The sequence below is a fragment of the Eucyclogobius newberryi genome, unplaced genomic scaffold (genome assembly GCF_026437365.1).
Source record: "Eucyclogobius newberryi isolate DKJ021-1_F unplaced genomic scaffold, fEucNew1.0.hap1 SCAF_20, whole genome shotgun sequence".
In the NCBI taxonomy this organism is placed as follows: Eukaryota; Metazoa; Chordata; class Actinopteri; order Gobiiformes; family Gobiidae; genus Eucyclogobius; species Eucyclogobius newberryi.
The window spans coordinates 14,695,138-14,723,083 of record NW_027315835.1 but is presented as its reverse complement, the minus strand read 5'-3'; the positions used below and the strand labels follow the sequence as shown (position 1 = coordinate 14,723,083).

The window sequence follows — 27,946 nt, the reverse complement described above, 5'->3', positions numbered from 1 at the left end:
AAGTTTATCGGAAGATATCTGATTATGTCATACTTCTTTTTAGATTTTAGGTTTATGGAGTGAGAATAGCATCTCCTAAGTCTGCAAGTATGGTCCATGCATCCAAGCATAAATCTGAAACGGCAACCAAAGAACCCAAAAATGTGATTTTGAAAGAAAAAAAGCCTCTGCCAAAAAATTGTGACACAAAAAGGGGGCATAAAAAAGATGAAGTTAAAAGGGCCCCATCCAAACAAACTGGGAAACCCACAGTGAAAGAAAACAGCAGCAAGAGCAAGACCAAAGTGAGAGTAGCGGCAAAGTCCAGGGGGTCCAGCCAAATGCCCTCCACAAAAGCGGTGAACAAAACGACAGATAAGGAATCTGAAGATGAGAGGGACCAGGCATCGGAGAGCACTGGAGGAAGCTCAGAGGAGGCCACCGAATCGGATCCTGAGAAGCAGCAAGAGGAGGAGCACAGCAGTGAGCAGGAGAGCTGTACCAGCAGCGAGGAGAGCGGGCACAAGAATTCTCGGGACAATACACAAACAGCCAAGCAAGAATCAGAACCAAAAAGTGACTCGGACAGATCTGCCAGCGATTCTGAAGAGGAACAAAGCCCAAAACCTTTAAATAAACCAGAAAACCAGCAGGATGGAGACAGTCCGGAGTCTGAAAGCACTGATGGAAATGATGAAGAACTAGCTAAGAAGCCTGTCGGCAGATCGCGCAGAAAAGCCCAACAAAGTAAAGCTTCAAAGCCTGTGCAAGTACGAGGCAAGAAGATGTTTAGGAAAAACAAGCGAGACAAGGAGGCGGAGAAAGAGGAAAAGCGTTTGGCAAAAGCAGAAAGGCAAAGACTGGAGAAGGAGGCCAAACAGAAAGCAAAAGAAGAGAAGAAAAATCTCAAAATTCTCAAAAAGCAAGAAAAATCTAAGAGCAAAAAACAGGCTCCTCGGGGTGTGTCAAAAAGGTCTGACCCCACCAAGAATGAGGAGAGCACCGATAACGCCAGCGAAGAGGAAGAGGGGGTGATGGAGCCAAGTCTATCCACAGCCATGAAGGCTCAAGATCGAGTGATGTTGCTGAAAAACAAAAGTAAAAACTTACAAACGCTGCTGGAGTCTGAAGGGAAAGTCGAAGACCAAAAGGAGCTTAGTCCCAGTCAGAGCTTTCTCCTGAAGAAGGTCCAGATGAAGACACTGCAGAAGAAGACCAACATAATGCTGAACAAATCCAAGCTGGGAGAAGAATTGTCACAGGCTAAAGCTGAAGATGGAGATAATGAGACCAGGAAAATCACAAAGCAATTAATTACAGGGAAAAAAGGTATGACGACGCTTCATAAAATGTCTGGTTGGATTCAGAAGAAAATGCACAGAGGTTGCAATTTGAGGAAAAAGATGTCAGTTTGGGCGAAAGCGATTGGGCTCTCTCGCTGGCTCTCAGCTCAGGCAGGGAAACGAAAGAAAAGCAGCAGTAAACCAAAAAGTAACTTGTTCAAACATAAAATGGCTGTCAAAGTTGCCGGTAAAACCACTTTTGCCAGTATGAAAAGGAAAGCTTCGGAGGGCATGAAAGAAAAAGAAAAACAAATTGAAGGGTCATTACGAGTAGAGGAGAATGCCACTTCATCAGGAGACAAAGAACTGGACGCTAAATTTGCAGTTGTTTTGCCAAGAATGAATAAAATCAACAAGTCAAAAGCTAATGCTGAGGAATCACCTGCAACATCAGGGTCTAATGAGGGAGCATCCATCAAGGGAGAACCCAAACCTCCAAAACCAGGGGCCCGGCTCGTTCTCCCAGTCAAACCTGACCTGACCCTACTCAAAACCTTAAAGAAGCCACTGCCAGCCGTGGTGCGTGGTGTGGACGATCGGACCGAAAGAGGATTCCATTCAGCAGACACATCAGAGGGGACTGAAAACGCAGCGAAAAGGGCGGCTCTCACAAGCCTGAAGCACAGTGGTATTTTGCAATCGACAAGAGCAAAGATGGGTCCTTCTTCTAGTACCATGCCTGCAGAAGGTATTGAAGCTGCACCTACTCAATCTCAAGCGGAAACAGAGACAACCCGCTTTCAAATGAGTCAGACGGGACCGAGAGTGGCAAATGTGCGATCGTTGTATGAAGAGGAGACAGACAGGGAAGTGGCTGAGCTTATGGGAAACAGAGGGGTGTTCACCATCGTCCAGCCGGACATGCACTGGGCAGAAAACCCCTGCATGAGTGGAGACCCTCAGGTATAGGAAAATACACAATTATTATATAAGGTGCACTATGTAACTTTTCTGATGGTGGTTCAGCACCTTCATGTCTTTATGGAGATGTTATTGCTTTGCCTGGAAGGTTTCACCGACTTAAACTATTAACTCCATGTAGACAACACTCACACTAAGAATGTATGTTGGTAACCCTAACCCAAGATGGACTTGTATAATACTGTGGAACATTCCAGGCAAAGCAAAAACATCTCCATGGAGACAAGAAGGTGGAGGACGCCCCAACACATAAACCATGACACACACACACACACACACACACACACCAGCAGAATTACAATGTGCACCTCTAAGTAAATACATGATTATTACAGAAAGTATAATTAAAATTTGTTGTAGAACTGGTTGCGGGCTGAGAATCTGCTGCCTCATCAGACGGTGGAGAAACTGACCCGATGGACAGTCTATGACGATGAGCGACAGACGAAGACTACAGTCACTGACAAAGACAAGGGTCTGTGGGAATCCGAGGACCCCACTCAAGAAATGCTGGAGCACCGACTGCTTAGCACACAGGTAGAACTATCCTTCTCACGTCTTCAGATGATTAAACAATTTTCAAATCCAAGCTAAAAACAGTTTTGTCTCTTCTCTTGTCCTAAGCTGTTTCTGTCATGTCTTTGTGATTTTAATGCATTTTGAAGCATTTTGAAGCACTTTGAATTACCTTGTGTATGAATTGTGTGCTACAAATAAACTTGCCTTGCCTAAATGTCTATCCCGGTACATTGAAGTGCAGAGCCGTCTCAGTGTTGAATTACTGTGACATAAAGTGCAGTGCGTGTGCTTACAAAAATTAAAACGAAATATTTGAATTGGTTTCTTCTGAAAACTGGAGGCAATAGACAGTATTGTGATGTCCTATATTCATGTTTTCTCTTGCGTTTCTTGTGTGTGTCAAAGGTGGTACTGCCAGGTAGTAACAAGCTCGTGGAGGTGGATGAGCTGGAGGATCTGTCCCAACTACAGTTAGTCTACACACAATGCAGAATGCAGAAAAACAAGTCTTACTGTAAATATATCTTATTCATTTTGGTTCCAGAGAGGTGAGTGAGAGCTCTGTGTTACTAAACCTGAGAAAGAGATTTCAACGGGACAGTATTTATGTAAGTTTCACTCATATTGTTCTAGTTGAGATATGAATAAATGATTGTACGTGAGGGGGAAATGGTCTTTACTATGTTTTATGTTGTATTTTTGCACATTATTTTCCTTAAGCTTGTAGTAAAACGGTTAAAGACGATAAATAAAAATGTTGCTATGTATATTTTTAGACCTACATCGGAAACATGCTGCTGTCCATTAACCCTTTCAAGCCTCTTAACATCTACACGGAGGAGCTGCGGCTGAGATACCAGGGCCAGGAGCCGCACAGGAACCCTCCGTAAACACAATGAGTCTTATCTCGTCCGTGGAAGTGCTGTTTCCTGTCTGTGAAATGCCTGCTCTTTGTCTGGTTGTAGTCATGTGTATGCTGTAGCAGATGCAGCTTATAAACAATCCCAAGTTTCCTCACAAGAGCACTGCGTCATTGTCAGGTACTTTTTTTATTTGCATGTGTCACAAATCCTTACTTCTAAACCCACATGAATTCTGACTTTTTGTATTTGATCAAGCTTGAAATTAAATGAAAAACAGATTAATGACATTTATATTTATTTGATCTGTTATTAAGTCAGAAACACTACACTTTTTTTTGGTGGGAAATCAAAATGTACAAGAGGAAAGTTGTGTAAATTATTGCTAATAAGTAAACATGTCTGTTTGAAGTATCTATCATTAAATTGATTTTATTTTTCTAGTGGGCAGAGCGGATCTGGCAAGACTGAAGCTACCAAACTGATTGTGCACTACCTCAGCTGCATGTATGAGGACAGAAGTGGCACCTTACGGCAGGTGAATTCAGTTCAATTAATCCAATAAATAAATTAAATGAACACTTTATTTATCCTAAATTTGAACTTCAAAGACACCCATGGAAGCGTACCCCAAATCACATAAAAATAACTGAGAATAGATGCTTTGTGGATGGCTGGATTTAAAAAATATTTTATTCTCTAACAATGTCATTTATCTGCACTTCACATACATTTTAGTTCTCCTGGGTAATGGATGGTTTGGGGTGATGTTAAAAAGCTCAAAATGTCAACCCAAATAAAAGGCAATATTAATCTGGTTCTTCTTTGCCTTCTTTTTTATGACACATAAAGCCCATGGAGGTCTTTCCTATCCTGGAGAGCTTTGGAAATGCCAAAACGATCCTAAACAACAACTCGAGTCGCTTTGGCAAGTACTTGCACATACACATCCTCCGGTGAGTAATCAATATGTCCGCTGCTCACTTGGACTGGCCTCTAAACCCTCTCCTGGTCTACAGTGGGTCTATCGTTGGGACCTCTCTCTCACAATATCTCCTGGAGAAGTCTAGAGTGGTCTTCCAGGTGAGACTGCTGGCTGCTATAAACGGAAAATTCAATAAATGTATGTGTACAATGGGATTTCTTAGATTAAGATGATTAATATCCATGTTACATGTTTATCAATCTATATTTTTTTATCTCATCAATCAATATTTTTGGCACTATATCTAAATATAACAACATTCAAAGCGTCAGTTTAATTAGAACATTTAATTAGAATGTAAGTATATATTTACTTTTGTATTGTATGTACCCTGCATGGACACCTTGAGAATTTCTATTTTGATAATTTAGCAGAGAGTTGAGGTTAAGTTGGCCAATCCATCCATCCATTTTCTACCACTTGTTCCCTTTCGGGGTCGCAGGTGACTGGAGCCTATCCCAGTTCAGGCCTTAGGCGGGGTACACCCTGGACAGTGGCCAACTTGTCGCAGGACTAACACAGAGACATAGACATTACAGACAGTTCACCCTCACATTCATTCACTAGGGCCAATTTAGAGTCACCAATTTTACCTAACACATACATGTCTTTGGACGGTGGGAGGAAGCTGGAGAACCCGGAGAGAACCCACGGTAACACGGGGAGAACATGCAGACTCCACCCAGAGAGATCATGTGATGTTGGTCTGGTCCGGGAATCGAACCCATGATCTCCTTCTTGGGAGGCAAGAGGTTTATTCTGGTGGGGATTGTGTGTGTGCACCAGGCCAGCGAGGAGAGGAACTTCCATGTGTTCTATGAGATGTTGGCAGGAATGAATGAGTGGGACAAACAGGAGGTGTACCTGCAGGGAGCAGAGACCTACTACTACCTCAACCAGGTACAGAGCAGGGAGGACGTGAGGTGAAGTTTTGCTACGGTTACTGTGGGAAGATTAAATAAATTGGCATACAAATTAGCATGCAAAAATCTGTGTCAAACAGCTTCTGATTTTGAAATGATATAGTTCCTTTGTTGTGTGCAAAGGAATTTACAGTGTACTGCACAATACATTTAAAGGCATTCTAAAGGCAAATACTTTGTTATCTATATTCCCAATGATTTAAGCCTCATTTGCTTCGCTCTTTGCTTTTTTGTCGTCTCAGGGTGGAGCCTGTGAGCTGAAGGGAAAACAAGATAAACAGGACTTCCTCTTTTTGGTGCAGTGTTTTGAAACCATTGGTTTGCACTCAGATCAGATCAGTACAGTGTGGGCCATACTGTCATCCATTCTGCAGCTGGGCAACATCTGCTTCAGCTCTTACGAGGTCAGCCATGCCAAGGACAGGAACACCATTGACCTTTGACCCCCTGTCCCCCCATGTTCAAATTTCCTGTTGGACAACTGTTTTTATTTGTATAATGTGCTCCACATGATTACCATTGTTTTGAAAATATAAACACATGTCAATATGTGTTTTCCACTGTTGATGAACTTTCATTAGGACAGTTGGCGTTCTGCTTGTAATGGCGTCAATGATGCGTGAGATTATTTATGTTTGATATCTTTACTTGATACACCATGGCCTTCAAGTGCCCCCAAAGATAAAAATCAAAAGTGGAGAAATCTGGGGATCTGAGAGGCCACTCCACGGGACCATGACAACCAATCATATGTATGGAAACTTATGGTCCACCCTGTAGTGTACATTTACTGCAGATATATGAACAAATTAAGAGGTGCAAGCTGAAGCTCATTCTTTTTTTTTGAGAGATAGATTAGATGGATTACAATTATTGTGAAAAATATTTTACTAATTATAACCAAAAGGATTCAAGATCAGTGATGCCAACAGTGAAATCCTTAAATTTCTTTCTTTGCTTTTGTCTAATATGTATCTATTCCTCTGTCTAGTATGTGATCAGGATTAGGAAATCGAACATTCTATATGATAAAATAAAGTCAATACGACAAATAGCCAGATTAAACAAGCACTTCACTTTTAAATTGATATTGTGGACTTCTGTTTCAGAGCGAGTCGTTTGAGGTGGCTCGGATCTTCAGCCAATGCGAGGCCAGGAGAGTGGGCTCCCTGCTGCAGGTCTCCTCTGAGGCCCTCCAGACTGTCATCACACATAAAGTCACTGTAAGTACCACTCGACAGCACATAATATAAAATAAAAAAGACTTACTGTACCATGAGAAGATAATTGACTGCAGTAGATGTTACATGTAGCATTAGTCAAACTTCATGGAATCTTTGAGTATCTTTAGCTGACAGCTTTTCTCCTTTACAGGAAACCACATATGATAGGATCTACTGCCCCCTGTCTGTGGAAAGTGCCATTGAATCCAGGTACAGTAGCATCAACTTAATTCAGAAACGTTCTACTTAAATGCAACCCATGCATTATTACCTGTTATTTTATTTGTTATTTATATATCAAAGTCTAATAATATGCTATTGTTCTGCAGAGATGCCATTGCCAAAGCCTTGTACTCGGTGCTCTTTCATTGGCTTCTGGAGCAGATCAATGATTGGCTGAGTCCTGCAGAGATGGACAGTACAGTGGGCGTTGTGGACATTTATGGTTTTGAGGTTGGCTTTTAATCTTAATCGCAGTAATAAAAGTTTTTCAGGTCGTTTTTAAACTTGTAATTGGATTTAGTTGTGATTGTAATACGGTATAACAGTATCAATGTGGTTTTGCACAGGACTTGTCTGTGAACAGCTTTGAGCAACTCTGTATCAACTTTGCCAATGAGCAACTCCAGAACTTTGTCAACAAGGCTGTCCTTACTCAGGAACAGGTTTGTACCCCTCATGCTATAGGCTCAATACAAAGGGCCAAAATACAACACGGCTCCTGTCACTTGTACTGAAAGGAAGGTGCAAGTAATTGTGGTGAAACTAAAATGCAGAGAACACATTTATGTTCTAGGAAAATAAAGTGTATTTAATATACATGTGTTTGTGGGCTTGGGCCTTTGCAGGAAGAGTACCATGCAGAGCAGATTCAGTGGTACCCAATGCCTCTCAAAAACTCAACTTCATGCGTGGAGCTCATCTCATCTCGCCCTCACGGCATTCTCCGGATCCTGGACGACCAGACCTGCCTGCTCCAGGTTTGTGAGCAAAGGGCAGGGGTGTTTGTGTTTACAATCAAATCCAACTGATGTGCGCTTCTTTAGGCCACGGACCACACCTTCCTACAGAAATGCCACTATCACCATGGGAACAACCCATTCTATGCCAAGCCCAAGAGCCCCATGCCTGTGTTCACGGTGTATCACTACGCCGGAGCTGTGACTTACCAGGTCAGCTCATTTGTGGGGAAACATAATACAACAGACTAAATGATTCCCTTAAAGCAGGCGGATTTAAAGTTACATAATATAATTCTTGTTTAAGTGTTAGAGAAAGTGAATTCACCTTCTGATTTCCCTTCGGCAGGTTCAAAATTTCCTGAATAAAAACCATGACCAGTTTCGAACAGAGGTCCTGGAGCTTTTTGCCAAAAGTCGGCTGAACGTAAACAGTCTTCATTTCCAAACTATAACAGTTCATTCAGAAAAGGTGATGAGTGAGTGACCATATCCACTTGTCCCAGATGGTGTCGGAGCTCTTCCGGAAAGTCCATGAAGGGTACATCCAGCAGAGAGAGCTGGGCTGGAGGGGCAAGGGCCTCCGCCAGCAGCCCACCACCGCTGCTTCCCATTTCCTTCAGTCACTCAGTGAACTCACACAACGCCTCGAAAGGTACTGCTCCTTATGAGCTCGTACACAAACAGACTCAGTGTATCTTCTCAACTCTAAATAAACTCACAGATTTCCAAAAGCTAATACAAAGACGGGGATCAACCTTTGTGTTGATCAACTTCAAGTAGAAAATGTAAATAATTTTCATTTTCATTGGGATGATGAAATTAATTTGATACATTTATTTTAATCCATTGTAACATAATACATTCTGTTAGTTGTCATGCCCCTTCACAGTTTTAGAATTTTCAAGCCAATATTTTTAGTTTTACTGTAATTATATACGTTCAAATCATTATACTTTATATATCTGGTCAGACCTGCGAGTGGCTGCGTGACATTTTGTTGTTTTACAGATGCAAAACCACCTTTATCCGCTGTCTCAAACCAAACTATGTTAAGGTCAGTGCTCATGATTATGCAAAAAATGTTAATAAATGAAAAATGTGTCACTGTGTAGATAATTTCTTTCTCAAAATTCTAGCTTCCAGGGATATTTGACTTGAATTATGTGTCAGCTCAGCTCAAACATGCTGGGGTTCTGGAAACCATCCACATCCGAAAAGAAGGCTATCCTGTGCGGCTCCTGTACTCCCAATTCATGCAAAGGTATGGCAGTTTAGTTATAGTTATTTACAATGTACTTATACTTTTATTTGTTTTGTTTATAAGGACAAAATAGGTTTGTTATTATATAATTAATTATAATTGGAACAGAAAGACGTGAAGCAATTAAGATCCGTAAACGAGGCACAAGAACAATGAACAGAGACGAAGGAGCTTGCATGCTCCCACACGTCTGAGACACTCTTCTCCAGAGACCACCATGTGGCTGGGTGCTTGGTCAGTCTGGCAGATCTGTCAGTCTGATTGATAAGTGACATGTCACAGCAATCGGATGACGCTTCTGAGGAAAGTGACAGATGCTCACCGAAACATGTCAAGGTTAAAAACAACCTATTTTGTATTTATAAACCACACAAACAAAATAATAATTAAATGTAGTTACAGTCATATTTATATTTAATCAAGGGTAATGCAAAAACTAAAATTAATGCTGCCAAATGAGAGAAAATTTGTGGACCATAACTCCATAACTCAGCAAAGCTTTAAAATGGTATAATATGTACCCGTGGGTAAAAAACAGCACAAGCCAAAGTCTTTAAACTAGATGGAAAATAAATCTTAATGGGAAATTTGAAGGTGACACGCAAATAACGGGGAATGTGTCATTTATTTATTTACTCAATACAATATTCCTAATAAGTATTGTAGAAATACTGGGCTCTGTTTTTAGAAAAAAAATGTTTTTCAAATTGTTTCTACAATGGAAGAATGAGAGATGAGGGATTACGCTGATTTATTCCTAATAGGAATTATTATACTCCATCAAGTCTCCATAAAATGGTTACGGGTAGAAATGATCTATGTTGGAAGTGTAAAGATGACACAGGTACTTTGATACATGCTCTGCTATGAAGTCCTTCAGTGTTTCATACAGGGCTGGTTACCATGTGACCTATGTAAGTCACCCGGACTGTGTCATCTGGTGGACAAGGAACAAATGCATTTTCTGAGCAAACTTCCAAAAGTACTGGACTAGTGACATGAACCCAGCTAATTTTGAAAATGTGGAGAGAGAGAGTGATGCATGCAGACACTCTCCCAGCACAGGATGTCCACAGGGCTGTGCCCTGTTTGATTTTTTATATCTTCTTTTTATTATTGTTCATCGTTGTATGTTGCACCAAATCACCAAAACAAGTTCCTATGTGTGTGAATTTTGTTAATTGACAATGGCAATAAACCTTTTCTGATTCCGATTGTGAAATGTTGGTGAGAGTAAATGTAAAGGATGAAGCAGTGACTGAGCAATGGGACAGTTTTTGCTACGCGCAAGTAATGTAAGATAAGACAAGATAAACCTTTATTGTTTCCTCAATGGAGAAGACTACAACTGAAGCTTTTTCTACTGTGTGGGTCATGTTTTTACGAAAAATGTATCCAAATACACAGTCCTGGTAAAACTGGACTAGTAGTTGACATACAGTCTAACTAACTTATACTTATACATACACAATAGAAATAATTGAGATGATTATGTGATGATGTGTTCCATAAACTTGTGTCTCTGCGTGTATTGTGGTCTTGCGCAGGTGTGCAGGATATGTGATGCTGTTTGGTGAATGTGATGGTGCTGTGTTGTAGGTACGGAGTGCTGCTGAACCTGCGGGACAGCCAAGGCTCTGACAGGGCGCAGACCGTGGCTCTGCTGGACTCCAATGGAGCAGAGGCAGGACAATACCAGCTCGGACTCACTAAGGTAACAGAAAACTACATACTAGTTCTTCAAATCTGAATAATTTCTCAATTCCCCTCAGAAGTATACTAGTGCTGATTTTGAGTCTCAGAGCACAATGCCTTTATATTCTTTTAATTGACTCTATGAAGATTTTGGGAAGATTTGCTATCCATAGTTATGATACTGCCAATCATGTCCACTTATCAATTAAGACTTTGGCCATAACTGTTTGCCTATGCCCAATCTTGTCAGCTCTTGGGCGTTAAGCAGGACAGGGCCTGGTTAGTACTTGGATAGGAGACAGATGGGAAACTAGATGTCACAGTGGGGTGGCTAGAGGAAATGTCATTGTGTCCTTAAGCAAGACACTTCACCCACGTTGCCTAGTAAAGTGCTTTGAATGCCTTGAAGGTGGAAAACACTATATAAATACACTGTAATAATAATGATAATAATAATAATAATAAATATAGCCGCAAGCGGCAATGATCGGCCCTCGCCACGCCGCCGCCACACCGCCGCCACGCCGCAAGAGGAGGGGGCGCTAACGCGCCCCAATTGTCCTTTTATCACGCCTACTGCTGAATCTGTGACGCTGTCACATGTTCTCCCCTTTGTTTTACCATCAAAAAGCAATTTTATTTTGAATTCTTGGCAAAATGTGCGGCTTTGCCGCACAGACACCGTGACTCTTTGAATGAAAATGTGGATAACTTTTGATGGTCCTGAAGATGAGTCTCACCAAATTTCAGGTTAATAGGGCTGACGCCCTGAGGGGGAGGAGTTGGTGAAAGTCTAAAGTGTAAACATGTTCTGGCCCCATTGGAATAACATGGGAGGTTTCGGTCATCGTTACGGCAACGCCATAACAATTATGACATGGGTCTCATTGACTTTTTTGATGGGGATGCTAAAATTGAGTTGTGTGTCAAATTTCATATAATTTCGCAAAACTAAACATTTAACCTCCATATAAAATCTGTAGGGGGCGCTGTGGCGCCAAATGAATTTATTTCACTTCAAGTAGGTTTAGGGCAAAGAGTTTAACAACTGATTCTAATTTGACGCAATTCGGACTTTATCTGCGCAAACGGCAGAAATTTTAAATATGGGAGATTTCTGAAATTTTAGTTACAGTTTGCGGCTTCGCCGCACAGAGACCGTGAGAGGTATCAATGTAATTTGGATAACTTTTGATGTCCCACTCCTCAGTAGCATTTTCACCAAATTTCAGCTTTTTAGGGCCAACGCCCTGGGAGGAGTTCGTAAAAGTACGACGTTTGGAAAGACTCCGAAGTCATGTTTAGCCATTTTTGAAGCAATATGGCCGACATTTGGTTCGGGGGACGGCGTTGCCGTAATAATATTTTTTACTTCTCTTGTCACCATCTACCTCTGCGCCAAATTTCATGATTCTACGATCAGATTTTTTTTGGGTCATTTCCCATCTCTCAATGCATTTTTGGTACATTTGGTGGCGCTGACGCGCCAATTTTTTTTATTTTAGAAAAGGGAAATAGCCAGAATGTAGAGAGGCACGATTTTTAGAGGTGTGCAAATTTTTGTGACTTTTCGTCAATGTTCACTGGGTGAAAAATAGGGGGGTTGGTCCCGAGAAGAAGAAGAAGAAGAAGAAGAAGAAAGAAAGAAAGAATAATATTCTGATGCGAAAACAATGTTTCCCATTTTTCAAATATCATAAACTATACATTTTCGGAAAGCGCTCGGGCTTTCCTACCTCATGGTGTGGGTCCCTGGTCACTGACGGGTACTTTCGATAATTTTGAGTGGGCTCCGCCCACTTTGTGTTTTTGGCCCTCTATACAGTAATAATGTTCAATTTTAGCATTACATGCTTATATGCACGGAACATGCAAGAGATGGGGAACGTATTCGTGAGCTACTTAGCGCAAATGAGTGCTTTATATGGGGATGACGACCGCTTCGCGGTCGTCATCCCAATGTAAAGTGCTCGTTTAGTGCGAACTTTTGCACGGGCTTCGCCCGTTTACAACGGTAATGTTCCATTTTCCTACAACTAATTAGTATGCACGGGGCGTGCATGAGTGGAGGAGTGCGTTAGTGAGTGTTTGGAAGTGGGCGAGCGCTTCGCGCTCGATTTCGTGCGCACTACGTGCGCACTTTCGCAGCCGTGCTTCGCACGGCCTTACGAGATTAATAGGCCTCTCGCCAGCTTGTGGCGCTCGGGCCTAATAATGATAATAAAATATGTTACTATTATGATGTATTATTTGTCCCAATAGCCTAATAAAGGATGTTTATTTTAAGTCAGAATGCCCCTGTTCTCCTTTCTATATCATTGCTCTTTGAAGAGGACCTGCCTAACATTTCCTGACGCATTAACTTTCTCGCCGTTTGCCATCTTAAGATTTGATTATAGTAAAGAAGCAATGTAAGTGTTGGTTCCTCCATTTACATGTGTTACAAATACTAATGTTTAAACCATATAAGGATGAAGTATGTACACAGGTGTTCCTGAAGGAGCGCCTGTACCAACTGCTGGATGACAAGTGGAGCAGCACTCAGACCTGGGCCGCCATCACCATCCAGAGGAACATCAGGGGATTTCTGTGCAGGAGGAACTTCCGCTTCTTCAGACAGAAGGCCATAGTTATCCAGAGCCACATCCGTGGACACCAGGCTAGGTGCGCAATGCACATCTGAAAACAACAGTCTTAAAGAAGAGGCATTAGAGCAGACGTGGTTCAGTTTGACTTTCTTTGTAAAAGCTGTAACTGGATAAGTACTGTGAGTTGCCCTCAGTCTGTAACCCAACCAGAGCGGATCTGACACTGCCCCCTGTCCCCTGCAGGAAGCACTACAAGCGGCGTAGGCAGACCATTACTCAGTTCTGGGCTGCGATAATGATCACCAGGAACACCATCTTGCATCACCACTGGAGGAAGGTTTGAGTGACACACAGACCCCGCCCTTTTGTCACATAGACCCACCCACGGTGCTCAGGTTACTAAGCAACGCTGTGTTTGTTCCTTTTATTGAGCTATAAACCTGAACCAACATCATATGCAAGAGGAGATTCAGTTTGTGAGACATTCAGATGAAAGTCATTATTGAATATAAGAAATACTAAATTGTTAGAGTCAGGTTTAGGGGACAGATTTGATGGCTCGTTACTCTCTAGTTTTTCATTATTCAGCTGGCTAACTGTCACTTCCATCCATATACATACATATATCACTATTGCATTGGCCACACTTACACAGTCACAAATACTTCTACTTGAATATTGTCATTACCTGTAAACATACTCTTATCTGACCTGACGCATGCGTCCAGTACACACCTTTCCACTGTCCTGGACTTCACCCCCTCTTAAGTGAAACTTGAAGCAGTGTGTCTTTCTTCTTCCTCCGAAGCCGTTCTGACCCTGTGCTTGCTCTGCCTTGACAGGTAGGCCGTTTGGTTCACCGTCTCTATTTCTTATCTATAAACTGTTTTCGCTGCCCTCACATTATGGCTTTAAAGGGTTTGACACAGTTTAAATAATACAAACAGGCAGGAACAGTGAGTATCAGATGACAGGATAGTAACTGGTTATTCGCTGTAAGCTTAAATTATTTTTTGTAAACATAAGTATAACTTTTAGGACGTATATAATGGTTCTAAAGGTGTGCAAGATATGTGATGGTCTGCTGTATTTTCTTTGAAAACTTTTAAATAAATAAAGATTCAACATGCTTATTAAAGCTATATTTGTTTTAAAAAAAAGCTTTGCCGTTGCTTTAAGACATTTTTTTTTTTTTACTTTTTAAACTAAATTTATTTTGTGATGCCATCTTACTATAAAAGTAAAAACAACAGAACTGTATTTCCTTGTTTTTGTTTTGAATGAATTAATGAGAGCAGACAAGATGCAGTGGGCTTGTTAATTGTCAGTTACAGGAATACTACAGAAAATACAATTATTTTGGAATGGAACATTCTCTATCACAACAAAGATTTAACTAATGAACATTTAAGACACTAAGGATTGAGATGACTCCCATGTTGTAAAGCCTGTGATAAACGTTGGACTTTTGGAGCCATTTAAGGAGGCGGGCCCTGCTGTTGGGTGTGGGCTATTTAACACTTGTGCCTCTAAGAATAACTCTGGATTCAAGACAAATGAAATGATCAGCGGTCACGAAGCAAACCTGGTCTTACAGGTGGTAAATAAAGACTGACAGTTTTTTCTACTGGCTTCATCTGTGGTTTCAGGATTTTCACGAGAATAAAAAAGCAAAGGCGGCGACCAAGGCAAAGTCTCTCCTCCCAATTATGGTAAGTGAGAATATTATGCCCAAAACATTTTCATTTTTGAGGAAAACTGGTATTGTAATTTAATTTATTAAGTAAAGAAATCTTGTTTTTCACCCAGAAAAAATAAAGAAGAAATTAAATATGTCAAGCTTGTAGTTAAATTATTTTCTAGCAATTAAAATTATTCATTTGTATTATAATGTTTGAAGTAATAGCTCCTTGAAAAGTTTTTGTTGTGTTCTGTTACTGTGCAGGATGTGGGGCTGTTGGAGATCCCAGCCGAGCTTTCTGCCCGACTGCAAGCCGAAGCAGGTTAATATTAATTCAGAGCATGTACAGTATGTTATTTTCTTAGTACTTATTTTGTGTTTGCATTTTGTACAGGACGGCTCCAAGGGTCAGAGGTCACTCATGTGGCCTCTCCACAGGTCAGGCCTGAACACAAGCTCAGCCTCCCTTCGGACATTGACCGATATCCATTCTCTCGTTATGCCAAGACCTTATTAAAGGTGAGTGTGAGAACATTAGACATCAGTGTCCAGTTTTTTCTATCTCTTTATAGTTGATTAACTAGTTACTTAATTTGTTACTTATTCCTCTCCAATATGTACCAAACCCTTGTAATTATTTCACCTTATGCAATTTGTCCTGATTGAAAGGGTTTGTCTTGTTGTGTTTGCTTCTATCAGGACACATGGTGCCAGCCTCAGGGCCTCCCGCTCCAGAGGCCCCTCACCCATCTGGAGCCAGATGATGCCAGAAGTGCCCTGGACCTGAATAAACTGGTACAGGGCCATTATCATCACCACAGTCCTCCTGTACTCTTTCTTTATTTACTCTGTGATTTCCCCAGCTCCTCAGGTTCACTGGTGAGCAGGACCTCAATCACTGGCAGGAGCAAGTATTGGGGAACTTCATTGTGGAGAAGTGCCAGAGTCGCCCAGCTTTAAGGGACGAGATTCTGGCCCAGCTGGTGTACCACACATGGGGGCAGAAGGACGAGCAGGGAGGACTTAGATCCTGGCTGCTCCTGGCCTGCTGTCTCAGTGCTTTCACCCCCTCACCAGCGCTCGACAGGCCACTACTCAAGTGTGTGCTTCGAACACAAATGTACATATATGCAAATTATTAATTATTTGACACTAGTTGTTGATTTTACCTCCTCAGGTATGTTTCTGATCAGGCCCCAGACCGGTACTGTTCTCTGTGCCAACATAAACTGCTGACCTCCCAACAGCTGCCCCTTCCCTGCACCCGAATCTATCCCCCTACACGGCTGGAGTGGACCTGCAACCAGAAGAGAAGCGGCATGCTGCTGGAAGTCCACACCTTCAACGGTCGGTCGACACATACAGAACACAGAAATCATGTAAAAAATGTTACTATTTGACATTGGCGATCTCTCCTGCAGATGAGAAACTGACTGCCGAAGTGGAGTCCTGGACCACAGGGGAGCAATTCGCCTCATGGCTCCTCCATTTCAGGTCACTGAGCTAAGACACACTTCTTTTCCTTACACACACCACACAACATGACTTGATTTCATAGTCCTTGCTGTCCTGTCCCTTCTGGTGTGAGTGTAAATTCCCAAACCCAATTCCCGTCCTAATCTCAGTGATTGTCCTGTGTGTCCCTAAGAGGAGTGACGGAGGCGCTGCAGGGCTGGTCGGTCTCACTCTTTGCAGATGAAGGCTGGACAGATCTGGCGGGTTCAGACTTTGTCATGGATCTTCTGGCTGGAGCAGAGGTGGAAATGTCACTCCCACCTGGGACCCCCTCGTCGTTGCAGTCGGATTACCTCTTCACCCATGGAGACAGGTGCCAACCACAGGCCCTTACGTTCACATTTTAGTTTATGAATGGTTGAGTTTAGTACCTGGGATGGAGTGCATTTTTAAATAGGGGAAAAAACACACTTTATTGTGAACTATAGATTAAGGTTGAACATTTCTATACATTTTTACTTTTTGTGCCCAGGACTGCTCCTTCAGATCTGGATGGCTTTATTCCCCCGGCTCCTCTCATGCAAGCCCCAGAGCTACCAGAATCAGCCCCCTGGAGAAGAGACTATCCACAGGAGGGTCGCGGTCGGCAGATGGACGCTTACGTTGATGACTTGTTTGATCCAGTACTGGATAATGGACCTCCGGTTAGTCCTGGCCACACTATGTGAAACCAAATGAAAGACGACACACCTTCATTAAAAAAGGGAAAAGTCAGAGCAGAAAGTCAACAAATATTGATTGAGTTCACGAAAAGGAGCAGAAATATAAAATGTATCATATCCGTCTCTTTTTCTCAACAAAATCATTTAAGGTTCCAACTTTTCAGTCGTAAAACAGAGCTATAACATGCAACTTATTTAAGTCATTGGTAAAACTTTTATGTAGATTATTGGTTAAGATTTTCTGATTTTAACATAGTCTTTAACATATTATATTCTGCCTATTTGTTGAATTGCAATGTCTTTAACTGTAGAAATATTGGGCTTGTGGAATCTCTGTATCCACTGATGATTTTTACAGTTCTTTTCTGTACAAATATTTTTGTTTAACATAGGTTTTACAAGCACTTTCCCATAATTCAATACAATATATTATTGATTGATGTCTAATTTTATTATAAGTAATAATTCATTGTACGAAAGGAGTAGCCTGAATAATTATGTAGGACGTTTAACAGCCTGACAAGGAAAGGATAATACTTATGCATAGTATATAAACTTTGAGGTTTTATTTTCTTGTAATTGTCGCAATCCAGGTTCAGACCAGGGTGTCCCTGCCTCCTTTCACCAATTGTATATCTAAAAACAGTTCTGTTATCTGTATGTCCCATTATAATAAAAACAGAGATTTAGAGACGTCAAATCATTACAAAAGTGACTCTGTTGTCTAAAGACTGCTCTGATTTCACATATGAGTGTTTTACAGCTTGTCTAATGGAACTGTTCACTCCGTGTGTAGGACGCAGAGCGAGTGGCACTGTTGAACCGCAGAATGAGAGGAGCGGGAGGGGTTGGACCCATGCACAGTGGGTTTTATGGAGCTGGTATGAAAGATAAAAGATTACTTACTCAATATTTTGATTGCCAGATCAGATAAATAGAATTGTACCTTCAAAGTAAAGTGGTAGTGAATATTAACTTACTCTGACTTTCTTTCAGGTGTACCTATGACAATGCCTACATATCCAATGGGTATGTTTATTGTTTGTTGTTTTCATGAATGAATAATTGTTGTATGGACAGTATCTATTTTATATCCTACTCTTAGAGTTTTGAGAATTACTGGCATATAATTGGTGCTGATTACTATCTTGTCTTTTCAGGAGCACCGATGACTTCCCCCCTCTACGGCACAAACCCTATGATGCCAGCCATGCCAGGTGATCCCCGACACCAGTGTCTGCTCATGGTGCTCTATGCAGCCGTTTTTTACTCTAGGCTTACACTCATTTACTGTGTTTTATATTTCTTCAAATGCTTTAAATCAATGTTCATTCATTTATTAAATCAAAGTATGAATCACTCTTGCTGTGTCACAGCCATGATGCCTCCGAACCCAATGATGGGCCCTTCCATGGCGGACCCCATGCAGGCTGTCATCAACCAACAGGCTGCTCTTTTGGTGAGGTGACTTCAGTCCTCTCAGGGGCTCTTTTTACCATGTTGCACGGTACAAGTGAAATCTCATTTCATCTCTGCTGTCCTGCGCATGGAGCAGGCCCAACAGATGACCATGCAGGCCATGACCCTTTCCCAGCAGCAGCAGCAAGAGCTGCAAAGGAAGCAGCAGCGCCAAAGAGGACTGAGGGAGGCACGAGAAGAGAGAGAGGTGCGAGAAGCGAGAGAGGAGAGAGAAGACAGAGAGGAGAGAGAAGAGAGAGAGGAGAGAGAAGAGGAAGAGAGGAGGAGGAGGAGGAGGAGACGGTCTCAGCGCAGACCCAAAGAACGCTCCAGATCACCGTCTCCTGCACATCCTCCTCCAGCTCCCCCCAAAAACAAAACAAAGCCCCTCAAGCGCAGCACCAGTGTCAAGAGGCCTGATCCAGAGGTACTGTATTCTTCTGAAACTTCTGAAAAAGGAAAGTTAAACATGGGTTGGATGTAGACTGATGTTGAAATGAAATATCAAATTATAGTAAGATGTTGTTGTAGTAAATTGACTGGTTCATTTGATTTGCAGCCAGAGACAGAAGTGGACTTACCTGAACCTGAGGATCTGCCGTCAGTTCGGGAGAAGTTGGAGTTCTTTGAGAAGATCGGTAACTACACCATTTACAACTAGAGACAAGCTTCTCAAAACAGAATTGTCTTTATTGTTAGTAAAGGTCTCGGCCATTTTGTGAGTGAGTGATTTAGCAACAATTATACAACTTTCTAATCTGAAAACCAATTTTAATATGTTTTTATTTTATATTACACTGTCAATGATGAGTTTCAGTTGTGTGTATTTTGTACTTTAACTTAAAATCTTGATACATTATTTTAGGAGAAGCCAAATCAGTGAAACAGCGCCCAGTGTCTCCCTCGCGCTCGTCCTCTTCTTCTCCCCCAGTGAGACAACATCGCTCTCCACCTCGGTCCAGCCCATCTCCTCCCCCTGTCAAACCCAAGCCTAAAGGTGAGCTAGCAACTTTATAGATATTTGGTAGATATTTTTGTCATTTTGATTGTGCCACAGTGAAGAGCGCAAAGCCTGCTCCCGCCAAAGAAGACGCCCCCAAGCCAGACACCCCCAAACCAATCCCACCAATCCCTGCCCCTATGAACAAAGAACATATTGAACCCACCTCAAATATCAGAGAAATCATCAAACAATACAACAGCCGTCCTGCTCCAGAGCCAGTGTCCATCCAACCGGCCAGGTCAGTTCAAGGAAATAAAGCTCCTATTGCAACTAACAAGGGCTAAAAAATCATTTACTGATTTCTGGAGTTATCTGAGTATTGAAATGTGAACAGTTCCTTCTGATATGAGTAACTTTTGCCAATCTTGACAAGGAAACCTGAAAAATTAATAGTACTTTGTCCTCCAAATCCAACAATTACTCTATTCCAAAATGTTTTATTGTTTTTACAGACCAAGTAAAAAGCAGTTTGTGAAAAAGAATGACCCTAAGCAGGAAGCTCTGGACAAATTGAGACATGCATCCCCAGTGCAGCAACAAAAGGTGAGGGTCATCAAACAATATGGAGCACCATTACTGACCAAAACATTCTCTTAAGCATTCGCCTCTGATTCGTAGAAACAATGGGCCCCTCTGCCTCATCCCAGGGCCCCCTCCCCACCGCGGTCCCCTGTGTCCACTAGGGGGCGCAGAGCCATTTCTAACAACATGAAGCAGAAACAGCGCCCTTTGGAGGAACTGTTCAACTCCCAGCGCTCAAAGCAGGCCCCACCTCCACCTCCCCCTGAAACACCTCCGCCTCCACCTCCCGCTGAAACTCATCCACCTGACGCTCCTCCCCCTCCACCTGAGCCCGCACCTGTTCTCCAGCGTTCCCTGCACCCCCCGGAGTCAGCAGCACCCGCTCTCAGTAAGGATGATTTGAGTTTACTCATGCCTTCTTTAGGACAGTATTCTAAGTTTTCTAAGCAATCGACACATTTGGACAACATTGCATTTGCTATTTTATACATACAGCCGGCATACAACATTCTTTTACCTGAGGCTTATCTTTGACAATTTGACAACAATTCAATCACCATTCTTCTCAAATTTAATTTATTGCACTGCCCCACATCAACATTCTCTGAAAAAACAAGATGTTTTGACCTTTTTATACCACTGTGCTGTAAGCTGGATTTTCATTATTGTTTTTACTGAATATGTCATCATATCTTAACTTCTAATATGTTTGTAAATTGAAGTTGAAGATGATGAAGGTGTTTCCTCTCGGTTGCATCGCCTCCTCCCTCAGAACTACTTCTCCTACTCCAGCCTGCCTGGAAAATTGTTCCTACGGAAAGAGGTGACTGTTTTTAAATAATCACCTACAGAATAAAATGCAGGGTTTTCAGCTATGGATAAAATCGCTGTGCTTTTAAATGTAAATTCAGTTTGATTTAAATGTCTATTCTTAAATGTCTCATTAGTGGAATTGATTTATGATTTTGTGTCCTATCTAGTCTTTCCTTTGTTCCAGGTCACTCTTGTTAAAGAGGTCTCGAACTAATTGAGCCTTTTTACCTGGTTGAATAATGGTTAATAAATAAAAAAGGCGAATGTTGAGGCCTATTATAGATCAGATAATATAAGAGAAATTCACTTGGCACCTCTTCATATACAATTTTTTACTCTACTTTGGCAATCGTGATTTTTTGTCAATGGCTGTACTAACACATACGTAAATGTCCATGGCATAATATGCTTATAAATTGAGGTATAATCATCATCTTTCTTTTCAGGTATTTTATCCCAAAGAACTGTTTAACCGGGCCTACATCCTCAACCTGCTGTGTGAACAGGTTAGTACATGGGTCTTCACCTTTGTTTATCAAGATGCATACATTTTTCTGTTAACATTCGGTGTATTATAAAGATTATGAGGGACACATACTCAGACAGCTGCCTGCGGATCAGCCGAGAGGAGAGGAGGAAGATGAAAGATCTACTCGGTGAGAAACAGTGACTGAGAAACACATGCATTTACACCATGATTTAGTTGTTTAACACTTTATTAATAACTAACCATGTCATCACGCCAGCAAACTACAATGTTGGTACAACTATAAGCACCATCCAGGATGACTTCATGAAGAAGAGAATTGTCATCGCGGCTCGAGACAACTGGGAGAACTACTTCAGCAGATTGTTCCCTGTGAAGGTAAGAATGCACTAATGACAGGCAGAAAGTAGAATAGCCTTCATTGGTGTAATATTTTTTTTCTTGTTAAACTTTAAACTGTGCGATGCAGGTGGACAGCCAAGATGCTCAAATTTTAGGAGTAACCCATAGAGGGATCCGTCTCCTCAAGGTGGTCCGTGCCTCGGGTATCAACCCCAAACACCTCCGACTCCTTCGCAGCTTCAGGTACCAGTCGTGTCATACGGGATCATTTTAAAGTGTCACCAGCAATACCTGGTTACAAAACTATTAACCCAGTTTTTGTTTTGTTTTGTGAGTGTAGTTTTGCAGAGATGCTGTCCATAGAGCTCAGAGGAGCAGACAAAGTGGGGGTGGAGCTGAAAAGTGAGAACATGGTACTCGAGTCCTCTAGGGCTCCACAAATCTCTGCCATGATCAAACTCTTTCTGTATGAACTCATCCAGGTCAGTTACAATTGCTCTTGTCCGGCCCAGGTTAATGTGGTCTACCACTGTCAGGTGCCGTATATAGTATTTCTTCACCACATCTTTTCCCTCAGGGTTCAGGTCACGTGGTGGCACTGAAGAGTCACATGACAGATGACAAAAGCATGCTCAGCTTCACCAAAGGAGATGTCATCAGACTGCAGGCAGTAGAGGGGCTCCAGACAGGTGTGTTCCTAATGACTCCAGTAACAGTATGTGTTGAGTAATGAACTAGATTCATTGGTCATAGGTATAGTAATATAATATATAGCACATAAAATATGTGCTTATTTCTTAAAACTTTGGCAAGTTTAAACTTATTGAGACCTTCTTCAACAAAACTACCTTGTGTTCTTCAGGCTGGATGTTTGGCTCCACCGGGGGGCGCTCTGGTCTGTTCCCAGTAGAACTCACTCAGCCTTCAGCTGCTCCGAACTACCACGGTCTGCACCTGGACCGAAGAGACGAGAGGAGGAAGAGCTTGAGGAGCCTGAGGCCTCCCCCAGGGCCCATGCCACAGGGTCCCAAATCACAGGGTCCCATATCACAGGGGCCACCTCAACAGAGACCACCTTCTCGCAGCAGAGAGGCCTCTGTCCAGGGCTCAAGGCACCAGGAGAACTACTCTCCTATGGCTGAGTTTGCCATGAAATACTTCCGGTGAGATCTCTTGTCTTAGATGCGCAGGATTCCAAAGATCCTTCACTGTTAACATGTGCTATGTACCTTCTCATTTTTATAGTGTTGGAAGCGACGGTTTGCCACCCACTGGGAGGAACTTTTCTGAGCCTGTCAAGTATATTGATGTAAGAAGTGTGCACAGTTGTAGTACATCACTATGTCTTACCTAGGAGACCAGAACAGGTCCAATAACTGGAAATGATCACTAAGTAATATGTATAATTAAATAGAGTGATTTCACATGATCAGTGTACTTTCCCTGGTTCTATGAAGTATATTTGGCTTACAGGTGCCGCTGCAGGAATCTCTCATTCTTTTCAACGACGCAGAGTTAAATCAGCAGTCTGTGCAGTGCTTCAGCAGTAAGTTTATATTCCTCTTTTGTTCCTCTTACTTTCACAGGTCTTCTGCAATAGTCCGCTTTCTCATTAAAACTACATTATATTCATTATTTTACTCCACACTGATGCTCATTTATAGTGTTGAGAATCGGGTATATATGTATACATGTATATATAGGTATATATGTATACCTGTTAAAATGCCAGAGGATGTATGATGGTGAAGAACAGCTCAGTTTCTAATTACAAACCACTGTGTGCCGAAATATTGCAGTATTTTGATCAATATTGTGTGCTCTAGACCTGCTGCAGTTCACGGGAGATGCCCCGCTGCCTAAAAAAGACAGCCAAACCGACTGCCTGCGCCACATCTTACTGGTCAGTAAGCATTACTTACTTCTCTGTTCTGATTTACAGCTAATCAATCTCATGTCTTTCTCTGCTCTGGTCAGCTGGGGAAGGAGAATGAACTTCTGAGAGATGAGATATTCTGCCAGATTGTGAAGCAAATTACAGACAATTGCAATAAGTGAGCTATATTTGTTCTATTTCATTTAGTTATTTTGTACATTAAATAATATAATGCATCGGGACAATAAAGGATTATCTTATCTTATCTTATCTTATACATTCAGAAACCAATCCTTTCAACCCAAGTTATCTGGAGTCAGTGCATATGTGTATTTGTTTGTAGGTCCAGCTGTACTTTGGGCTGGAGACTGCTGAACCTTTGCACAGGCTTTTTCTCCTGCTCTGGGACGCTCCAGCCGTACCTCTTCCGCCATCTAGAGCTACTTGCCGGCAACCCACAAAACCCTTATCAAGGTGCTACTTTTGTTATCAAAATCAAATGTTAGCAATACAAAGATTTCATAACGTTATTTGACTGAAGACTTTATCTTCTTCTTTCAATATAGGTTAGGCCAAGAAAAGGGTTCTTAGGTGTGATCATTTGGAAAGTAAGTTTCTGTTGTTAATTCTCAGTTTTGTTTTAATTGTTTAGAGTTGGCTGAATACTGCCTTGAAAACCTGCAGCGCTCCATCTCTTTCGGAAGCCGTCGCACCATTCCTTCTGAAGTAGAAATGGAAGCTCTCATGGCAAGTATTCTTAAACCTTCAACTTTTCCTCATGTCAACAAATATCTAAAATTTAAGAGTGTGACTCTGCAGGCTGGAAAAAGTTCTCGGCGAGTTGGCATCAATCTGCCAGGAGGAGTGGCCTTCCCCACGAAGATCCGCAGCTTCAGCGTGAGATGTCACATATGTGTCTATGGAATTCTTTTTACAACTGTCTCATAAATATTGAACATTTCAGATGGCCATAGACGTGGTGAGTGACCTCTGCAGAGAGATGGCCATTACAGACCCCGCTGAAGTGCATGAGTTTTCCATCATTGCCAACCGAGATAAAGGTTACTATTTGTTTTCATAAATACTTCATGACCGGTTATTTTTTATTTAACATAAAAGAGACAAAGATAAGTTGATCCCCTTTGGTGAATAACTTCTCTTTGTGTGTCGCAGACGACATAGCGCGACCCGTTCACCCCGAGGAGTATGTTTTTGACTTCCTCCTTGATGATTTCTCCATAAGTCTGTCCCTAAGGAGGCTCATCTGGAGGAGCCCCCTGTCCTTTAACAATGAGCTTTACCTCAACTTCCACTACCAGCAGGTACTCCTCCAGTTCAGTGTATTTGCCTTTTAATGTTTAAAACCACATTGGAAAGCATATGCAAAAATGTGCACAGTAAAACAAGCACATACACAAACAATGGACAGTTAACGAAAAAATATGACACTGTGAAATGAATAAGATAAAAGATTACTGAAGTGAAAAGAGCTGAAAAATGTAGTTAAGTGCTGGATCAAATGATTTTTCATAACTCTGCGTTCGTAAAGAGCCTCAAGGACAGTTTGTTTTTTTAGCAGAGTAGACCAAATTATTTAAAAGTCTCCTCTTAGTGTGGCAAGAAGACTTTTAAAAGTGCAGCAATAAAAATTCAGCAGGATTTTTGTCTGAATTCAAGTCTTTGCAACAAAACAAAACAATTGCTGACAAGCCACCTCATTCTGTTACTTGTGTTTGTGTTCCAGCTCATATAATTAGACGAGGTCAGACCAAAACATTTACTCAGAGTCAGCAATTACAATAGGTAGATCACAGTTACTAAAATCAATTACTAACCCTATTTTAACATGAAGATGGTTGTTTTCTTTGAACCACTGAACAATATTCTGTGCCTCTGCTCTGTAATATCATGATTCATCAATGTAGTGTATGTGTTGTAGCTGTTGGGGCAATACCTGAACCAGCAGCTGTCTCTGACCTCTGGAGGGCTGCAGCAGACCGCCGAACTGGCCGTTCTGCAGAGATTGGCTGATGGGCTTCGGAGTGCTCCGTCACCGTGAGTTACAAGTTTGACTTAAGTTCCATTCAGTTTTGATGTTTAGTCTTGTACTTCTGATCTTATTTAGATTTTTGCTCTTCGTGTGTGTTGTATTCTGTATTGTTCTGTGTTCTATATGTATTCTTTACCTGCCATGTTTGAGAGGCTGCGGTGTTCAAATACGGTTCTCAACAGTGTGTTGCATGTCATTCCCCATTCTTATCCCCATTTCTCGCTGCAGTGTCCTGTTGAATAAAGCCCATTGGCCAAACAATCCTTAAAAAAAAATTATAGATAAAAAATCTCTAACATTGCAAGGAAATAAAACATTGTTAACCACTGTTTGTCACACCCAGGACTAACACCATATTTTCTGGATGTTTCCTTGTGTCAGAATGGAGCTGAGTCAGTATGTGCCCGCCCGAGAGGACAGCTCCTCTTTGGAGCTCCACTCTCTCTGTATGGGAACGATGTCACAAATGCAGAACCTCAATTCGCAAGAAGCCAAGATCCAGTTCATTGGTACGTGTCTGTTGTGGGACCGTTTTGCTTTTGATCAAATTCCTGCATTGTTGTGAGTCAATTATCTCAGATTTAAAAAAAAATCAAATGCACTGTTATTACTGGGTAACTAAAAAGTAAATAACTATATTTACTATGTGAATAAAGCACATTTATATAATTAGTTGCTCTCTCACCACACTGTTTTTTTCAGACGTTATTGCCACTCAGCCAATGTTTGGCTCTAGCCTTTTCTTGGCTGAGAAGGTGAGTCAACGTGGTGTTCCTTCTCCCTGCATAGTCAGCGTCAGTCAGGATGGAGTTCTCCTCATTCACCCCAAAACCCAGGTACACCACCAAAGCTTTAACATAACAGCCCTTCTCAAAAGACCTAACCTAATTTTCTAAGTAATAATGTCTTGTATTATGCACAGGAGCAAGTGTTCCAAATCTCCCTAGCGGACATACAAGCCATGCGCACTGTCCGCCCAAAAAAGCTGGGCAAAGTTCCAGGAGTGGACATTGATTATGGAAACCCAGTTCGGCCAAAGAAATTCTCTATTCAAACCAAGCAGGTACTGTCCTTTATTGGTAAAGTAGAAGTGGTTCTGCTTGTTTATGCCAATAATAATAATATAAGCCTTTACATTTCATTATTCCTTTACTCCATACTTGATCGTGGTCAGCTACTATTGTAGCTGCAGCGTCCTTGGGGTAGATTGATGGAAGTGAGGCTGCCAATCTGCCCCATAATCCCCTCCGACCACCACAGTCACTTACTCACCACATTCATATATACTATACAGCTGTATAGTACAGCTGGGGCTGGGCAGCAGCACATGTATGTTTTTCTGTTTGAGGGCAAAGCAAGAGTCACTAAATACCTCTGGGGGACAGGGGGTTTGCTTATGGGGCAGTAAACCACATGAGGACAAGAGGGAGACATTTGGAAAGAGACAATATTTTCACTATGCCTTCTCTGCATGTGTCCAATTATTAGTATTAGTACATAAAGACACACCTGGCTCCTCTATGCAATCTATAATCACCATGGTCCAATTATATCTATTTCCTCTGTGTCTTGTATGCATAATTAAACTATAAAGTATTGTATGGTTCAGCAAAGTAGGAATACTAGGAGCTGAGTTAAGTATTGCAATTATATTATATATGTTTTTAATTATTTTTATTTTACTTTTGATAATCTTGTGTTTCCTAATTCCTAGGCCAAGGAGCTGTGCCACACCCTGGCCCTGGTGATCAAAGAGCTGGTGCGTCCTCCAGTCAGCAGCTCTGTCTCCAACCTCTAGATAATGCCAAAACATAATTATTCAAGGACTATCAATCATCAATTAATCATTCATTGTTTACATTTTGCATCAAATAAATCAAATCGAACTATTTTGATAGAAAATAAAAAGTGAAACCAATACACAAATTCTATTAATATTTGCATATGTCTGAATATTTAATAAATTATATATTATATTATAATTGTGTATAAAATGTATGCTTTGCATTAAATTACATTTCTATTAAAGAATTTAAAACATGATATAGTCTTATTTCATTATATTCATAAAGTCACAACAACGCGAGGTTATATACAACCAAAAGGCAATGTTTCCTAAGCAAAATTATTGAAAATGTTTAAATGAATTTGATTTGCAGAGAGGTGTCACTCTAAATCTGGTCTCAGGGAGGAGGACATTTTGGCCAAGGAAAGAGATTCAACTTAAAGCACACTACTTGATTCAAGTAGTGGCATCTACATCACCAATAATCCCAAA

General features: G+C 41.4%; 1 protein-coding gene across 1 annotated transcript; it reads left to right on the top strand.

Annotated features, from left to right (window-relative positions):
* On the top strand, positions 1-27,711 carry myo15b (myosin XVB). Its single transcript, XM_072456887.1, has 65 exons — positions 1-2,225; positions 2,604-2,780; positions 3,168-3,232; positions 3,307-3,370; positions 3,539-3,648; positions 3,728-3,802; positions 4,067-4,160; positions 4,475-4,578; positions 4,642-4,705; positions 5,394-5,507; positions 5,773-5,934; positions 6,640-6,753; positions 6,905-6,963; positions 7,083-7,206; positions 7,323-7,418; positions 7,602-7,733; positions 7,800-7,925; positions 8,062-8,139; positions 8,219-8,367; positions 8,724-8,769; positions 8,852-8,976; positions 10,576-10,690; positions 13,160-13,335; positions 13,503-13,596; positions 14,909-14,971; positions 15,205-15,262; positions 15,335-15,459; positions 15,640-15,735; positions 15,804-16,039; positions 16,118-16,287; positions 16,362-16,434; positions 16,589-16,768; positions 16,928-17,099; positions 17,914-17,998; positions 18,114-18,146; positions 18,278-18,334; positions 18,494-18,576; positions 18,673-19,002; positions 19,141-19,213; positions 19,441-19,553; positions 19,647-19,816; positions 20,031-20,108; positions 20,226-20,449; positions 20,823-20,923; positions 21,360-21,419; positions 21,494-21,569; positions 21,660-21,778; positions 21,870-21,985; positions 22,083-22,224; positions 22,320-22,431; positions 22,605-22,905; positions 22,988-23,051; positions 23,216-23,288; positions 23,569-23,645; positions 23,720-23,796; positions 23,962-24,092; positions 24,271-24,365; positions 24,438-24,515; positions 24,583-24,679; positions 24,792-24,940; positions 25,558-25,673; positions 26,050-26,177; positions 26,371-26,504; positions 26,591-26,731; positions 27,383-27,711. Exons 1-65 carry the CDS (start codon positions 90-92, stop codon positions 27,464-27,466), a joined length of 9,489 nt encoding a protein of 3,162 aa, XP_072312988.1. The 5' UTR covers positions 1-89; the 3' UTR covers positions 27,467-27,711.
* The last annotated feature ends 235 nt before the right edge of the window (positions 27,712-27,946 follow it).

What these genes read in the sequence shown, in the direction of transcription:
- myo15b (XM_072456887.1), top strand. Translation starts at nt 90, where the DNA reads ATGGTCCATGCATCCAAGCATAAATCTGAAACGGCAACCAAAGAACCC. An exon ending in CCCTGGACCTGAATAAACTG is followed by an intron (nt 15,736 to 15,803) that starts GTACAGGGCCAT and finishes TGATTTCCCCAG; the next exon opens with CTCCTCAGGTTCACTGGTGA. An exon ending in CTCGACAGGCCACTACTCAA is followed by an intron (nt 16,040 to 16,117) that starts GTGTGTGCTTCG and finishes TTACCTCCTCAG; the next exon opens with GTATGTTTCTGATCAGGCCC.